At 40.4% G+C, this 18,892-nt stretch overlaps 1 protein-coding gene across 4 annotated transcripts in view; it reads right to left on the bottom strand.

The window, feature by feature from the left end:
* Positions 1 to 2,858: 2,858 nt before the first annotated feature.
* Mtdh (metadherin) overlaps positions 2,859 to 18,892 on the bottom strand; it is a 61,710-nt gene continuing 45,676 nt past the window's right edge. For 3 of the 4 annotated variants that reach the window (XM_013074142.3, XM_004850147.4, XM_013074144.3), the window contains 5 exons: positions 18,577 to 18,701; positions 12,356 to 12,463; positions 8,154 to 8,291; positions 5,581 to 5,737; positions 2,859 to 4,520 (listed from right to left, as the gene is read on the bottom strand). In XM_013074142.3, the coding sequence (XP_012929596.2) occupies positions 4,450 to 4,520; positions 5,581 to 5,737; positions 8,154 to 8,291; positions 12,356 to 12,463; positions 18,577 to 18,701 (599 nt within the window). In that variant the 3' untranslated portion in view covers positions 2,859 to 4,449. The remainder of the gene's footprint in view (positions 4,521 to 5,580; positions 5,738 to 8,153; positions 8,292 to 12,355; positions 12,464 to 18,576; positions 18,702 to 18,892) is intronic. The other variant, XM_013074143.3, reaches the window with a different exon arrangement.

Raw genomic sequence — 18,892 nt, 5'->3', positions numbered from 1 at the left:
TCAAGACAAATAGCAGTAAAGTCTTTAATTTTACAAATAACCTTACAGAGCAGGGTGAGGATTCTATTAACATTTGCTTGTTTTGGGTACCGGACAGGGGATTGAACTCAGGACCCTTGCCCTTGTGGGGGAGGCATGGTGCCAGTGAGCTAAATCCCCGGGCCTCTGTTAACATTTCATTGTAATCTAATATGCAGTATTTGACTGATCACAGGCTATTGTTTCCTCAGCTCCTGTCTCTAGAATTTGTTATAATAAAAATTATTTTAAGCAAAACCTCATCTACAAAAGCTATTTCCATTTTTTCCCCCTTGTCCTTTTTTCCTCCCCCCTCCTTGTTCCCCTTCTCATTTGAACTTTTTCTTCCCATTTCCCAATATCTAGTATACATTTTCGCTGGGTGTGGTGGCACACGCCTTTAATCCCAGCATTTGGGAGGCTGAGGAAAGGGGATTGCTGCAAGTTCGAGGCCAGCCTGGGCTACGTAGTGACTGTCTCTAGAATTTAAAGCAGTTATTGAATGGCAGAAATTTCTTCCAGAATCCAAATGTAGAATTTGGGACATTATCAGCTGTTACTCTGAATAGCATCCAAGATTTCAAAATTTCTGCTCAGCTGGAAAGCTAAACCATGACTTCAAAAATGCTTGGGAGAGCCAGGCATGGTGGTACATGCCTGTAATCCCAGTATGTGGGAGGGAGAGGCAGGAGGACATAAATTCAAGCCCAGTCCAGGCAACTGAGTGAAACCTTGTCTCAAAATAAAAACGGGCTGGGGATGTAGCTTAGTGTGGAGGCCCTGGGTTCCATCCCCAGCACTGCAAAAACCCAAGACAAAGAAACAAACAAAACCTCCCAGGAGCCTGGCAGAAGGTGCTAGTAGTCCAGTACCCAATTCTCTCAGTAACACAACCTCCAATGTTAACTGAGCCAACTACAACAGCCCAAGTAGACTATTACCGCTCATCCTTCTTTCTGGCTAATAGGACCCAGTGTCTGAGGGGTGGCTGACTGTTCTTAAGAGGACAGGGGCTGCCTACAGTGGGCTCACAGCAAGGGTGGATGGGAAGCAGCTGTCCTCTGCCAGGAGAGTGGGAGGAGCCAGATGCCCACGCTGCAGGGTGCTATGTAACCCTGGACTGCTTCCGGACTTTTACACATGAGAAGCAAGTTTCTAGCCTGTTTAAACCGCACACAAACCAATGCACGTCAAAGCTGGGTCCCCTAGGTAGACCAGAAGGCCCACACGAGATGCACTGCACCTGGTGGCAGTGATGCCTACTGTTCCAATGTCCTAGGATAAAAGGTGTTTCCCATGGTGAATGCTGGGTTGTCGATACACACCAGGGCATTTTCAGAGGAGCTTAACTCCACATTTGAGTCTCATGATAAACCTCTAACTCTGTGTTGTTTTGGAGGCATGGAGGAGAATCAAGAACAGGGGCCGGGGATTTAAGCTCAGTGGCGTTGTGCCAGCTTGGCAAGTGCAAGGTCCCGAGTTTGATTCCCAGTACCAAAAACAAAAGAACAGAAAGTACCACCTTTTAACTGGGCTAGGATGTAAAATGACCAAGTCCCTTCCCACAAGAAAACTGTTAAGCAATTTAAACAAAACAAGAATGGCTGATTTTATTTACAATACTTAATGCATCTTACAAATAACACATTTTCATTCCCTAAGCCTTTTGGAAGTAATTCGTTTGTGCAGTGAGTTTACAGGAAAACCTTAAGATATCGATTAGACATCTTAAATTCTGAACTCTGAAAGATATTTCACACTATATTAATAAAGGACTGTTTTTAATCAAGAAAAACTAAACTCTGTCGTTAAATATTGTCCTCTGCTACCTTTACCCCCAATACAAACTGGATTAGCCCATGAAATAATACCACTGGATTTGGATAAATTATTCTCACCTTCTCTTCCCAATCAGATGCACGCACAAAGTCAACATGGTAAATCACATTAGTCACATTTTATTTCAGTGCTTTCTGTTTGGACTCTCAACTATTGCTGTGCTCACTCTGGGGCACAGGCAGGCAGCATTCCAGTCTGGAGAAACCTGAAGCCGTGATCCCTGCTCCAGAAGGCCTTGCAGTTAGGCCGGAGACAGGCTGGGCAGACTGCTGAGGTCTCCCTAGGAGGCAGGCTCGCTGTGGGAACCCGGTCAGTTATTCCCTGCCAGCAGTCCAGGGAGTGTCTAATCCAGGCTTTTGTAGGACAACAGGCTCCTCTTCCTCTCCTCGTCCTGCATCACTACCCAGAGCTCAGTGTCTTCTGAGGTGATGACAGAAACCAGGTCCTCTGTTCAGGGCACCAGAAAGTGCTTGATGTCACACAAGCATGGCATGGAACAGCCAAAGAGCAATGACATAACTGGGCAAGAGTTTGCACCTGGTGTGTGTAACAGTGGGATGAATTTTATCATTCTTACAACCGCCATCTCTTAGAGCATCAAGTCCATGTCCCAGCTCCCAAGCCAGAGAGAGGGGACAGAGGCTCTCTCCTGTACTGGACCCACCCCACTTAGCGAAGGTGGCTGACTAGGGCAATGTTGAACTGCAAAGATAAAGTCTGGGACACAACAGTCACCAGAATTTTGAGCTAAACAATGGTGAGGTAGAGCTGAGAGACTTCAGTTAAGTTTCTGAGCAGAGACCTTTTGGCACACACTGAAATTGCAGGCTCCCTATCAGACTCTCTTCTGTGAAACCTTTACAAAGTGCTGACAACTGAGGAACCCTCAGGTCTATTTAGGAAACAAGTAAAACTAACAAAATAAAGTCATTTGAAGAAATCCATTCCTGGCACTTTAGCTATTATCTGCCCCCCGATTGAAGCAAATAAAAACAATGCTATCCATTTGCTGAATTTATTTTAACAAATCGATTTAGAAATACCATAGAATTAAACAAAACTTCTGACATGTAAACATACTGCCATGTTCCTGAACAGATGTTAACACCTGATAAAAGTTAGTAACTGCTTGTTAGGAAAGCTGTCCGTGAATAAGGCCGGTCTTCAGCAAAACTAAAACCACTGTTTCTTCAGCCTTCCTAGTCTGACAATGTAATACTATCAAACCACAATCAAATATAATAAAGACAACATTGGATGGATAGATCAGTACCATTGGTTACAGCTGTTAAACAGTTTCATTCTCGGCGCCACACAGAAACAATTAAGCCAGTCACATCAAATAAATCATGGCTTTTTTCTTTATCACAACTCACTAAGTGATGTTAATTATGGTCCTTGTCAAACACATTTGGTAAAGGCTATTTACAGTGTACATGGCCGAGCATGCACTATTTATAGTTACAAAGATACCTGCCAGTTTATTACAATAGAATTACACAGTGCCTGAAAATGGTGAAACATCTCACACATCATTTAAATCAATACAGTTTCAAGCAGAAAACGTTCCTTATTTGACCACAATTGCAATAATTACATGAAAATTCTTATAAAAACATGAATCCTCTTCAAGAAATTGATGCATATTCTACACACTACAGGTTAAGGCAGTAAAAAAGTGTATTCCTGATAACTGGAGGTCTTGACAATGTCAATTAAAGCTGTCTCACTCTAGTTGTCATTCTCCACCATATACTCAAAGTTTGTGAATGATTTCATTTTTAAAGTCAAAAAATTGTTAGCAACTAAGAATTGACACTGGAGAAAAGTAATTGGTAGGGAAAGAAAAACTTAGATTTAGCCTGCAAGTTTTCAAATCATAAACAAGAGCATTATTTGTTAGTTTGAATCTTAAATTATAAAACAAATACATATAGTTTACCCTTAATTTAAAATATACTGTACTTTGAACAATTCAAGTAATATAAGACTATCAAAAATAACTTCATATGCCATACAAGGGGTCAATTGCATTTTCAATTAAGAACTTAAAAATGTAAACTAAACCATGACAGTTTAGTTACATAAATGATAAATGACTTATTTGCACTTGTGATTCCTTTAATAGAAACTGTTACCAACAAATATGTAAAGATATGGCAGATTATGTATTTGATCAAAGCACTTTAAGCATAAAACAGATCTCAATGGTAAAAGTCTGTGCATAAGATCCAAGGAGTCACCTTGAACGCATAGGTGGCCCCTCTGGCCAGAACCTGTCGCCCCACACTGTGGACAGACAGGGCGCAGCTGCTGTAAACCCTGGAGGGTGCTCTTTACTTAACAGCATTCTCCTTCAGCTGAAGAGTCTTTCCCAAGTGTCTTCCCGCACTGTAGTATTTTCTGCTGACCTCTTAATTTCATAAATTAACTTTCCTTGATTCCATTTTTATGGTGGTTGTGTTCACAGTTTTGTTTTAAAAATTGGTTTAAATTTATGTAAAACTCTGTACATGTTCACAAATTATTGCATAAACAGCATCATCTTCAAGACAGTGTTTGCAAACACATGCCCAATTCAGGAAAAAAAATTCACGTTTCTCGTCTGGCTTTCTTCTTCTTTTTTATTTGTTTGGGAGATTCCCAGTTAGTTTCAGACTTGGCTAGAAGAAAAAAAAGAGAGTGGAGAGAGATGAAAGTCAGAAAAAATAAGTATTGCCGTGTCTCAATAATATAAAAATAGTAACTATAAAAAAAAATGCCTTAAAATTCTTAAATTTTATGTTTTTCAAGTCCTAGTTATGTATTTTTAAATTGACCTGTATCTGCCTCCCTCCTTTTAAGCTCAATGTATTATTAGGTTTGCCTCTGCTGATAAGTCAACCAGATTTTTTTGTTTTTTGAGACAGGGTCTCACTATGTAGAGTTCAGACTGGCCTTGAACTCAATGTAGCCTAGGCTGGACTTGATCTTGAAAATCTCCTGCCTCAGTCTCCTGAGTGCTGGGATTATAGGCATGGGCTGGTATGCCTGGTGTTAACCAGTTTCGACTAGAGAAACTACCATTTTCTATTTTGAAATGGGGTCCTACTATGTGGCCCAGGTTGGTCTTCAACTGCTGGGCTCTAGCAGTCCTCCTCTCAGCTTCCTGAGCTGTATGCAGAGCCCAGGTGGAAACCACCATTTGCTACGGCTCAGTTTAAGTGATATAACAGACCACTGAACACCGAAGAGAGCCAAAGGTAGAAAGGAAGAGAAACTTGTAGTCAGTCTCTTAAGACTGTATGCAAAGAGAAATGCAGAGGGATCAGATAGTCAAGCAGGCAGGCAGGCACTGAGCTGTCATCTTTTTCCTTCTTGCGGCACTAGGTCTTCATACTGAGCTGCATCTCCATTTTTCATTTTTTAACTTCAGACAGGATCTCACTAAGTCTCTAAGCTGCCCAGGTGGGGCTCAAACTTTCGATCCTCCTGCCTCAGCCTCCCAGAGTGCTGGGATTGCAGGTGTGGACCACTGCACCCAGCCCCAAGCCTTCTTTGTTCTTCAATTATTTTAGGAACCTGGCCCTCAACTAAAGTCCACAGGATTCCAAGGCAGCTAGCACTTGCACAGGAAGGAAAGCTCATTAACCCATTAGGCTTCTAAGACCACAACCTTCACAAATGCATAAGAAAAATGTCAAAGTACAGGACATGAAGGAACTGAAAAAGAGGGCAGCTTACTCTGTGAAGGAGGCACACTATTTTGCTTGGTATTTGACTTGGACTTATCGGTCTCCTGCAGCATCGGTGGCACTTGGGAAGAGCTCTTGTCAGAATCACTTTTTGCTGGGGGAACAGATGGCTTGGTGGGAACAGCAGGTGGAAGAGTCTTCATAGGCTATTTTGGAATAAAATTATCTCAGAGCTTCTGTAAAATTTTGCAAATAACACCATCACAGTAATATCGAGGCCATTTAGCAGCACATAAACACTAAGATGGTTGGTTTCCAAGTAATTTACCAGCAGAAACAACAAAACTCATGTCTGCCCTCTAGAGACCAAATGAACCAGGTATGGCAATATTTACCAATATAGGCTGGGTATAGATGAAGGTATAAAATGGCTCTCGAACAGTGAATCATTTCAGTTTCATTAACTTGTACACTCTCCTGTTTCACTGTAATAATAGTACTTTATATTCTTTAGCAATTTAATGGTCTGTCCATTTCCCACCTGACCACATAAAAATTTCTTTGCTAAAGATAAAGAAAAGCAACAAACTTCTAAATGACCAGTGGTTGATACTCCCTTAGCTTCTTCCCTTCCAGACAGGAGCAGCACTGGCTTTGGTTTTGCATCAGCAGACTGTGGCACCAGGTCCGCCCAAATCTAGACTTATCCCGTGGCACAATTAGAACGCTTATCGTAGGGCCCATAGCCCCCACCCCACACACTACATTGAACCCAGGGCCTTTGCACTGAGCTTTAACAAAAGTTGGGGAATGCAGCTCTGATGCAAAGGTCTTGGGTTCAATCCCCAGTACGAAAACAAAACACAAGATAATACCAAAAACCTCACTGAGGAAGAGCCATGAGTGAATGTCAGACCAGGCAATGTTAAAAATGCTAACATTGGGCTGGGGATTTAGCTCAGTGGTTCCGCTGCCTGCCTCGAAAGTGCAAGGTCCCAAGTTCCATCCCTGATACAAAAAAAAAAAAAAAAAGCTAACATCTAGAGTGCCTTGAGGCAGAGGGGAGGAGGTCGCTGTGCTGACAGGGCTCCCTGCGATCACTGGTCTGAACTAGAAATGAGGGAAACCTTGGCTTTTCCAGGCTCCATGGGTTCAAGAAGGCACAATGTGAAAAGGACATAAGGAAGGGATGTGAGCCCAGGTGCTCCTATTTGAGATGTCTGAGGCTCATCTATTCTGCTTGGTTTTCGATCTTTCTTAATGGTCCCTGTATTTATTTTACATTCAAAAGCTTATTACATTTTATATCTTTTTCCTCCTCTATTTTCTCTCTCATTCATTCATTCATTCATTTATTGGTACCAGGGATCGAACTCGGGTCCTTTCTCAGTTATGTTAAATCACAGAATCTACAACATTCTTTTCAAGATGACATCTGAAAATGACTTAAACGAACCTTGCTATTTACCATGAAACATATAAATACACGAAGACTGCACCCTTTTACCTGAGAATTTACCTAGGGGATTTTAAGCATCAAATCCAAATAGGATGTATGATTGAAATTGTTTTAGCACATGCCTTTCAAATTCAATTAGCAGTAACTTAGTTAAAAGCTGTTTTCCTAAATATGAAAGTCCCAAAGGGTGGGATGTTCTCTGCTGTCTCCCGCACCTCAAATAGCTTGTGGTACACAGTGGGGTCTCAAAAAATTTTTTTGAATGGGCAAATAATGAACCTGGCAACTCTAACAGAATTCACCTGTCACTGGCCTAAACTTTTCGTCCAACAGTCTTGCCCGTTCTCACTAGGTTCTCACTATGTAGTGCAGGGTGGCTTTGCACTAACAGTGATCTTCCAGCCTCAGTGCCTGAGTGCTGGAATAACAGGCGTGCACCACAGCACCCAGCTTACTGGTCGCTCCTGCTACACTGGTATTTTCCATGGAAGGTGCATCATTCAAAAACTTGCTACCAAATGTTACATTCTGTGAGACTGAACTAGTTATATGAAGGGCTGTTCGAAGTGGGGAGGCTGGCCCTGGTTCAATCCCTACACACACTATGTTTTCCTGTTCAAATGTTTCTGGAGCTCTTACCAACCTCAGGACTGCCTCTGGACAAAGGGGACTGCTGTACGGTGGCTCAACTTCTCAGAACTTCATTTGGATAATGGAACTTACCTTTCTCTCTGAGTTGTTTTGTGGACTAGTGCATTAAATGAATTTTTTTTTTGGTACTGGGAATCGAACTCAGGACCTTGCCCTTGCCAGGCAGGTGCCATACCACTGAGCTAAATTCCCAGCCCAGTCAGTGCCTTTAAAATTCTTATTAGCATAGTGCTGCAATTAAACATAAGGGTTAGGGGCCTGGAAATTTAGCTCACTGGTTTCGCCGCCTGCTGTGCAAGTGCAAGGACCAGAGTTCGATCCCCAGTACCAAAACCCCCCCCAAAAAAACCGTAAGGGTTCATTCAAATTTTACTGATCTCTTTTTTTTTTTGGTACCAGGGATCGAACTCCGGTCCTTGTGCTTGTGCAGCAGGTGGCAAAACCACTGAGCTAAATCCCCGGCCCATCATTCAATTCTTGAGTCAATAAAAGTATTATTCCTTAAAAATTACCTGGCTATTTTTGACCAGTACTTCGGCTGGATCACTAGTGTTCACGGTCTTCGAGGAAAAAGCTTTTTCTTGTTTTGGACGGGCTTTAGAGGTATTCACTGAAAGCTCTTCTCTAATCTCTTTTTCTAATTCTGTGTCCTACAGAGGAAAGTAGTCTATTAGATGATAAAAATTACTCACAGTGTACTAATAAAAACCCATTTTGCCTGCTGTCCTGAAGATGACCCTGCCAAATAATTTCATTTCAGAAGTTGTCCAAACAACTTCTGGAACATGAATTTATCACTCCTGCCGTCTCTAAGGATAACTCCTTAGAGTTGTGAATGAAAAAACATTACACACAGATCCCAAAATGGGAACCATTCCAATTTAAACCTATTCAAATAGAAAAAAAGAAACTAATATATATTCTATTAAAAAACACAATGAACCAGTTGATACTTGAAATAAAACATTTTAAATACTCCTTTAGGGAATAAAATGTTTGCACATACAAAGGAGAAAGGATGCTGATGGAGAATCCCAGGAAAAATTTAAAGGTTGTACCTAAATAAGCTTGCTTGCTTTATTTTCTATTTGCTTCCTCTTTTTTTTTTTTTTTTGGTCTCCTGGGGATAGAATCTAGGTCCTCATTCATGTTAGGCAAGTGCTCTACCACTGAGTCCACCATCAGCTCCACCTAAGTAAGCTTCAATGTCTCCATTCTTCCTCTTTTTTTTTTTGTACCCGGGATTGAACTCCAGACCTTGTGCTTGCAAAGCAGGTGGTGGAACCACTGAGCTAAATCCCTAGCCCCCTTCCTTTTTTGAGACTTTTACAAAGTTTCAACAAAGTAACTGTTAGGGTTTCTATCTGGGTGTCCCCCAAAGCCTCATGCACCCATCCATGGGGCTTTGGGGAGGTGACCGGATCAAGGCGGCGTGATACTATGAGTGGGTGAGTCCACTCAGCTAATCAAAGGCTGTCTCCTCCCTCCTCCTTTGCTCTGCATGTTTCCCTGCTCCTCCGCCATGAACTCTTTCTCCTCTGCCTCAGAGCCCTGCCTTGGACCAGTCTACGATAGATTGAAAGCTCTACAAACTGCGAGCCGAAATATTCCTATCTTCTTAAACTGTGTGTTGGATATTGTGTCTCAGTGATGAGAAAGACAGACAATTCTAAATCACATTATAAGGCTCAGGTATGTATGTGCAATAAATATGACAGGAACATTACTGTGAACTGTATTGTTCTTTGGCAAACACATACATATAAATTGTAGTTGTTCTGATTTTTAATAAACAAGATAAATTATCATATAAAATTATTATATGAGACTCTAGTAGTTGTCTTTTTTTTTTTTTTTTTTGGTACCGGGGATCAAACTCGGGACCTTGTGCTCACAAGGCAGGTGCTGGAACCACTGAGCTAAATCCCCCGCCCTAGTTGTTGTCTTTTTTTGGCACCGGGGATTGAACTCGGGACCTTGAGCTTATGAGGCAGGCAGAGGCACCACTGAGCTAAATCCCCAGCCCCAGTAGTTGTCTTTTTCACTGGCTTAGATAATCACACATGCTTCTATCAAATACTGCTGTTCTATCAATCTTGTTCAGGATAGTGGTGGGTTTAGATGGTAATTCAAAATTTATGTGAATTTAAGCTCAGCAGGTAGCTGTGGATATATGTAAGGCTTACAATCTCATAAAATTATCAGAAGACAGCAGTTTATATCTATCCTAAGTTGAACTTTGAAGAACCCGACCAACCACATACTACAACTAAAAAGAACTTATTCCAAAATATAAACTTTTATGAATAGGATACTACTTGCAATGTACTGTGTAGAACTTTTAATTCTTTTTTTTGCTATGTACAGAAGTTCAGGCTGGGCTCGAACTCACTATATAGCCCAGGCTGGCCTTGAACTTGAAGCCAGTGTCCTGCCTCAGCTTCTTAAGTGCTGAGATTGCAGGTGTGCGCCATCATGCCTGGCCTTTAATTTAATTCTTTAAACAACCTAGGTAGTTAAATAATTTGTGGAAAGAAAAAACCAACAACAAAAAAGTAAATGGCAGAATAGGAGTCTGGATACATCAGATTTCAAACTTAGAATACTTTATTACTATGTAACAGATCATTTTTTTTTTTGGTACCAGGGATTGAATTTGGGTCCTTGTGCCTGCGAGGCAGGTGGCGGAACCACTGAGCTGAAATCCCCGGCCCCATTTTTCTTTTGTACCGGGGGTATAACTCAGGACCTTGTGCTTGCGAGGCACGTGGTGGAACCACTGAGCTAAATCCCTGGCTCTATAACAGATCATTTTAAAAAGGATTATCCAAATAAATGTGGAGTATTCCTTCTCTGATTTGACACCCCCCCACCCCCTGCCCCCAACTGAGGATACCAGGGCCTAAAGCACGCTTGGAAAGCGCATGACCATAGAGCTACATCCCAAGCCCTGAGTATTCATGATCTCAACTGCTTGGGACTAGGAATGATTCAGATTTTGAAGTTTTGGATTTTGGAACATTTGTGTAGATGGCAGTGGTCAAAGTTTTGGATTTTTGGATTAGGTACATGTAACATGTATTAAAGAAACTTCAACATGTCAATGACCTTTGTCAATTAGCTGAATATTTCAGAAAATATTTATACAGTTTCTTTTAAAAACAGCTCAACTAATCCACAATCCAAAAATACAGTGTCAGTAACAAGTACTAGTTACTTGTGAGCCATAATTTAACTCCCAGAAATTGAAGAAAAACTTGGCTAAAATAGATTTGATAGTATTACTAACAAAGAGCATCTGGCAATAAATGTTTATCAGCCAGCCAGCTCCAACTAACAAGACAAGCATATCATGTAGTTTTAGTTTTTTGTATCTATTAGCTTTAGCCCTGTTACCAAACAAAGAAGAATCTCCACAACAAAGTGGACACAGGGCATGTGCCTGTAATCCTAGCACGCTGGGAGGCTGAGGCAGGAGGATCAGAAATTTAAGCCTCAATTTAGCAACACAGTGAGACCTTGTCACACTGACACACACAGACACACATACACACACACACACACACACACACACACACACACACACACACACAGTGTGTGCATGCGCGCAGTGAGGATGTAGATGAGTGGAAAGGCCCTGAATTCAATCCCCAGTATTGCCAAAAAAAAGTTCATCAGTTGTAATAAAAATAGAAATGAAACTGTGTTTCTAGTAATCTTATGTTTCAAAGTAAAATACCTCTGATTTCATTTTTATTGAAAATTCAAAAGTTTTTTGCCAGATAGAGATTAAAGAAAAGCAATCAAGAGTTCAAAAGGAGTGATGGAAAGAGAGTTTCAGATGGTTAAAGGCCAAAAATGCAGGGAAGAACAGCAAATGAAATAACCAGCAAACTCAGAGTTAAGTGGATTGGTTTTTCTTTTCTTTTTTTAGACAGGGTCTCATTATGCAAGCCATGCTGGCCTCAAACTCATGGAGCTCCTCCTGCCTCAGCCTCCTGAGTGCTGGGACTACAGGATTGTGCTACCACACCCTGCCACATGGTTTTTCTATTGTACTAAATGCTACCTTACAGTTCCAATTTTGTAAGTGTAAAATACCGTACCTTTTTCATTGCACCATTTTATGATAAAAATACATCTGAGTAATTTTGAATTTATTTTTGAATTTAGCAGGCCGGGGATTTAGCTCAGAGTTTCCGCTGCCTGCCTCGAAAGCACAAGGTCCTGAGTTCGATCCCAAGTACCACCCCCCAAAAAAGATATTTTTGAATTTAGGTATATCACTTATGTTTTTAGAATCAATAAATTTATTACAGTATTATACATTAATTTTTAAAAATATGACTTTTCAAATAAACCTGATGTCCTTTTTTTTTTTTTACCAGAGATCGAACTCAGGACCTTACACTTGTGAGGCAGGTGTGGTGCCACTGAGCTAGATCCCTGGCCCTTTTTTTTTTCTTTTTCCTGGTACCAGGGATTGAACTCAGGACCTTGTGCTTGGGAGGCAGGCACTGCACCACTGAGCTAAATCCCCAGCCCTATGACGTCTTTTTGTTTGGAGACAGGGTCTCGCTACGTAGTTCATGCTGGGCTTGAAAAACCTGATGTCTTATACCGTCACTGATCTCCACATAATCTTAGCATCCATACAGTACCTTTCACATTTTCAGCAGGTGTTTAAGGAATGCTTATTGTTTTGGTATTTTACCTGTGCAAGAGAGTTATCTTCACCTTGCTTCTTCTTTTTCTTCTTTTTCTTTTTAGATTTTCCAGTTGTAAGACCTCCCTCTCCCTTTTCTTTATCGTCATCTGAAACCTGAAAATAAAAGCAAACACACTAAGTGAACTAATTGGCTAAATTTCTATTATTCAGAAAATTATTATTATTATTTTTTTTGGTACCGGGGATCGAACTCGGGTCCTTGCGTTTGTGTAGCAGGTGTTGAAACCACTGAGCTAAATCCCCCACCCAGAAAATTATTATTATTAATTTTTTCCAGTACAGGGGATTGAACTCAGGACCTTGAGCCTGCCAGGCAGGTGTGGCACAACTGAGCTACATACCTGGCCTTATTCAGAAAATTATAAAATAATTTCACTCACTAGGTTCAATCTTTTTTTTTTTTTTTTTGGTACTGGGGATTGAACTCAGGACCTTGGTAATCACACTAGGTTCAATCTTTATCCTCCAAATCTAAGAATTAGTAATGAGTAATAAAGCCAATTAAAAATTAAGACATATTACAAAAATAAGACATATTAAAAAATGTAATGAATATACAGACCTTCATTATACTGTCTACAATGGACCCCTTTTACTATTCTTTTATTACTCACTACAAGATGATTGGAGAGCTGGGTAAACTTTCATGTTTAAAAACTCACTGAACCAAGAGACTCATGTAATGGTACAAGATCCCAATGATGAATGTAACTGTATTTTATACCTAAAATGTACCAATAAAGTTAATGGGGAAAAAAAAATAAAAAAATAAAAACTCACTAAATAAGTAATTCTATTTAAAAAAATTTTTTTTTTAAATTTTTGAGACAATGCTCCCTATGTAGTTTAGGCTGTCCTTGAACTCACTGTACAGCCAAGCTGGCCTCAAACTCCTGGGATCCTCCTGCCTCAGCCTCCTGAGTGCTAGGATTACAGGTGTATGCAACCATGCCCCGCCAGGTAATTCTATTTTAATGTGGAGTAGAAAATGCAGAGCTACCTGCATTAAAGTTTAGTTTGATCCTGCTAAGAGAATGAAGTGACAGGTTGCAGAGTGGGAGAAAATATTGGCAATATGGTAGTTCCAACAATAACTAGTAGGTAGACTATACTAAGAACACTAAAAATAGATAATAACAAAACCACAACTCAATTAGAAAACATACAAAAATACGAATAGACATTTCATCAAAGATAAACAGATGGCACAGCAGTATGTGGAAAAATGTTCAACACTACAAAGCTCTTAGGAAAATTCCAATCAAAACCGCAATGAGTGGTTACTTATCAGAATGACTAACAGAAGAGCCAGTGACAGCTGCAAACACTTACAAGACACCCAAACATGGTCCAAGGGCACATAAAGTGATATAGGTATTTCAGAAAATATTTTGAGTTTCTTGCAGTATCACATGCAGCCACCACATCACCTAGAGATGACACTCCACAAATCTAGGCCAGGGAAATGAAATCACGCTTACACAAGACCCCTCAACACTGTCTCCTGGCAGCTTTATCTATAATAGTCCAAACTGAAAACAACTTGAATGGGTCAACAGGAGAATAGTTAAACTCAGGGAAACCCAGATAATGGAATCTCAGCAACAAAAATGTGTAAGTTAGTAACAGAACAAACTGACAATCTCCAGAGAATTCAGCTGAGTGAAAAAAATAAACACCCCCAACCCACCAATATTAAAAATCTACATAGTTTAAAATCCCATAATGTAATACTTTTTTTTTTTTTGTGGTATCAGGGATTGAACTCCGGTCCTTGTACTTGCGAGGTAGGCATTGGAAGCACTGAGCTAAATCCCTGGCCCTGTAATATTCTTTTTTAAAGACAAGTCTTTTGCTATGGTGCCCAGGCTGTCCTTAAACTCCTGGGCTCACGTGACTGTCCCACCTTGGGTTCCTGAGTAGCTGGGACTACACTAACACGTCACTGCCCACGGCAGGGATGACACCTTGAAATGACAGACAGAACTGTAAGCTGGTGAAGGGATTGCAGAGGTTAGGGTGAGGGAAGGAAGGGTGGCTGGAAGAGGGCAACACACCCCTGTGACAGAAATGCTCTACATCTTGGATTACATTAATGTCACCATCCTGGTTGTGATATTGTACTTGTTCTCCCAATGTTTTGTTTTGTTTTGTTTTAGTACCAGGGATCAAACTCGGGTCCTTGTGCTTGCAGGGCAGGCGACGGAACCACTGAGCTAAATCCCTGGCCCTGTTCTCCCAATGTTAAGTGGGAGAAATTGGGTAAAAGGAATAGAAATTGTTCTGTATATTTTTTGTCTTTCGATCTTTGTGTGTGTTTTTTTTCTTGGTACTGGGGAATAGAACTCGGGACCTTGTGCTTGCCAGGCAGGCAGTGGAACCACTGAGCTAAATCCCTGGCATCCAATCTTCGTGGTTTTATTATGCTCTAGATTACTTCTTAGTTATGAATCTATGACTCAAAATACAGGGCTTAGTTTAAAAAACTGAGTTTGAAAAGGAAGGTCACTGAAAAGAACATTCTGTATGCCTATCAAATTGGAATTGTAAATTAATATTTCTGATACTTCTTCACATATACCATGTTTTGTTTTTCTCTCGGTACCAGGGATTGAACTCAGGACCTTGTGCCTGTGAGCCAGGCACAGTGCCACTGAGCTAAATCCCCAGCCCCTCACATATAACATGTAGTTGAACTCTGTGGGAAACTTTCTGCTTGCTCTCAGAGACAGACAACCTAGGTTCCTACACTACCCTTATAGGAAGAGCGAAACTGGGTAGCTGCTATTTCTCTGCTCAGCATCACAGTGGTAGGATGATTTTGGTAATGTTAAATAGCTTACAGAAATTACTAACAGATGGAAAAACCAAACAATGGTATAAATTCAACTAAGCAATTTTAAGCCCAAGCTGATTGCCAACTGTGGAGGCAACTTCTAAAGCAGTTTTTACCATGAAGTAGGCTCATAAAAAAATAAAACACCCTATGAACTGTCACATTCAATGGAGAATATTTTTCAGTCTGCTTCTCAGCCCACTAGAATGCAATCAGCCCCCAAAATGTATTTCTCCATGGCAAAATACTATTTTTGTTAATGAGAAGGTTGAAATTTGAAATCAATGCTTTACCATCTTTTATCTCAGATAAAAGAGCTAACATTGTGACACATTTACTTTGGATTTTTAATTTAAAATTTTTTTCTTGTGATTTTGAGATAGGGACTCACCATGCAGTCCAGACTAGCCTTGAACTTGTTATGGAGCCTAGGCTGGCCTCGAACTCATGGCAACCCTCTTGCTGGGGAGTGCTGGGATTCTAAATGCAACCATACCACCAAGTTTTCTAAAGAAAAACTTGTATAAATATTTTAATACTAAATTTATTGAGACATCATGAGAATTACAAGAGGTGCTCAACGTGGCCTTTAGCTTCCAGACATTTATTATTTTTCTTTTCCTCAAGGGTGTATAGCTTTTTCTGATGGACTCTGAATGATTTCTTTGTGATAAGGTAGAGTACTAGAAAGCTTCTGTGGGCCCAATCTAAAACTCATTTTGGGGCCATGGATTTAGCTTAGTGACACCATGCCTGCCTTGCAAGTGCAAGGTCCTGAGTCTGATCCCCGGTACTGAAAAAACAAAAATAAAAACAAACCACACTCATTTTTTCCCACCTCAATTTTCATATTGCCTGTTTATTGTGCCCCTTTAAATTTATTTAGTCTCTGCTCCCTCCCGCCCATTACTATCTTTCCTTCATCCAGTCTCCAAAGCTAAGATGTACTCCACCACTACAGTATGCAATATGCACAGAATCTCAAAAACATGCTTAATGACAAGGAAGTTACTAAAAGATATATCATATCACTCATGTAAGTTTTTCTAAGTGGGGCCGGGGATTTAGCTCAGTGGTTTTGCCGCCTGCTGCACAAGCCCAAGGACCTGAGTTCAATCCCTGGTACCAAAACAAACCCCAAAAAACAACAAAAAAAGTTTTTCTAAGTGGATTCCCACACATTTATAGAAATACTGGTTGGATGGACACAAAAGAAGTTCTAAATAGTAGATTAATGGCCAACCTACTCATTTGTGTCTATGGCTTCTCCATCCTCTACTGCCTCCTCTAGGACATTGCTCTATTAGTCAAATATTCTCTATCATGCATGTTTAATGCTTTAATTTATTCTAGATCCCTTTCCTTTTTGTCTACAGATATACTAATCCATCTAACATCACTTTCTATAAAGTTTATTTCCATATTACCTATGGCTGCATCAGACTCTATGGTTCCTTCCTAACAAGTCTGCCAACCTTGCACTAAAATCTATCGTTAAACCTCACAAGCACAAGGTCCTGAGTTTGATCTCTGGTACCAAAACAAAACAAAACAAAACAAAAAACCCTCCCCACACAAAAGAAGAAATAAAATCTATCGTTAAAAACAACAACAAAATCCTCCTCCACATAATCCTTCCTGGTACCATATGTTGCTATCATCTACTATCTCTTCCCTATTCCTGTCCAAACTTATTTATTTATTTTTTTCAGTTCCTACTTCCTTTTATTTCCTTTTCTTTTGTGTTTCTGACTTTATCTTCTTGGGTATTATTCTTTTTATTTTTCTAAGTACTATCCCTCTACCTTAATTTGTTCATTCAGTCTGTAATTATTAACCTTCTTTATATAACTCATGTAATACATTTTCTGTAGTAACATATTATTGTGGAGTCATTGGAATACATGTAGGAATTCTGAGAAGGAAATATGTACCACTTCCCTTCTCTGCCTGCTGCTCTGAGTTGGGAAACGCAACAGAGTCACTCAAAACATTTAGAGCTTCTATCAGTTTTCCCAAAATCATTTTCTTCAAAGAAAAATTACATTCACAAATGAAATGATTTGGTCATTGTATTTTCTTTGGGATTTTCTTCTCTGCTGATGAGTACCAATGATTGTTTCCATATTTCAGTAATTTTAGACCTTTTATTGGCTCATATTTGTTCTTCCTTTACAGTAAATCTTGGTTTTGTTCATCTCCTCCTTGGTTCTAGGACATTCTCTCTTCCCATGAATTTCCTCTGGCCTTGATGTCTGGATGACATCCTTTATGCAGTCCCTTTTCCACTGTAATAGCAAAATCCCTGGAGTTGTACAGCTTATAAGCTTGGGCAGTCTGGCTGTAACATCTTATCATGTGACCCTCACATACATGGGCTGACTTCTTGGCAGAGACATAAGGCAGCAACTTGGACCCAGACCCACATATTTGACGATACTCTACTTTGTACTTTCTTCCCACCAGACATTTCAGTTCTTGAATCTTCCATGTCTTGATATCTCCAGTGTATCTTGAAGTAGATTGTTTAAATATTTTATACTGCTATTCTCCTGGTTTCTTTCACCCCCAGGTCCTAGCATTTCCACATAGAGGCTTCTCCACTGGAATAATATTCTTGATTACTGTGTCCATTTGCTAGGCGTGACTTCACAAAAGTAATGACTATATAAGGCCCAAACAACTCCAGTCCCTGGTTGCTCCACTCAGATCTCACAAGGTTGCAGCAATCCAGGGATCAGCCACTCTACATGCCTTTCTGAAGTCCAGATGGCTGTTAGCAGACTTCTGTTTCTTGCTGTTGTCCAAAACTTATTTTTTAAAAATCGTATTTGTTATTACTTTTGTTCCTTCATCATTCAACTTCCTGCAATATGGTTTCTATTTCAAGATGGCTTCTCTCTTTTCTTTCTTTCTTTTTTTTTTTTCGGTACTGGGGATCGAACTCAGGACCTTGTGCTTCTCTTTTCTTTTTGAGATGGGTCTCACTGTATAGTTCAGGCTGGCCTTGAACTCATGGAGACCCTCCTGCCTCAGACTCTCCAGTGCTGGATTACAAGTATGCACCACCATGCCTGCCCCCCCCCCCCCCCCCGTTTTTGGAGACTGAACTGAGGGTCTTCTGCATACTAAGGATGTGCAGTACTACAGAGCTACATCTCTAGCCTTAACCTCAAGATTTCTAATGAAACTTCCTAAATTATATGGAAGCAAATCCAGAGATGGTTTTCAGTTCTAACGTTACTATCTACTACCTGCTGCTTCTGATGCTGCTGTTCACTGACCTTCTGGACACTCTTAATGGTCTCAGCCTTTGTGATTCAGCTCTTCTCCCTCGGACTCTTATAACAAACACCCTCTAATCCCTTACCTTTTGATCATCAGGAGGTGGTTCCTGGAACTTCAGAAGTGAAGCTCTTTCTTCATCTACCCAATTCCCCCACTCTTCTGCTGGTGCATTCCAATCAGAGCTGGGATCAGCAGAAGACAGACCATCTAAAATTTAATTGTGATTTAATTAGTTATGTATCATTTCTGCCATAAATGAAAACTAATCATTCCTTATGGTGAATTAAGCTGTAATTTTATTTTATTTTTTTTTGGTACCGGGGATCGAACTCGGGACCTTGAGCTTTCGAGGCAGGCACCGGAACCACTGAGCTAAATCCCCGGCCCAAAGCTGTAAT

The sequence above is a fragment of the Heterocephalus glaber genome, unplaced genomic scaffold (genome assembly GCF_053883595.1).
Source record: "Heterocephalus glaber isolate CG9 unplaced genomic scaffold, H.glaber_assembly_v1.0 deba00001555, whole genome shotgun sequence".
NCBI classification, from domain to species: domain Eukaryota; kingdom Metazoa; phylum Chordata; class Mammalia; order Rodentia; family Bathyergidae; genus Heterocephalus; species Heterocephalus glaber.
Note: the sequence above shows the minus strand (reverse complement) of the source record. Positions and strands in the feature narration are given on the sequence as shown.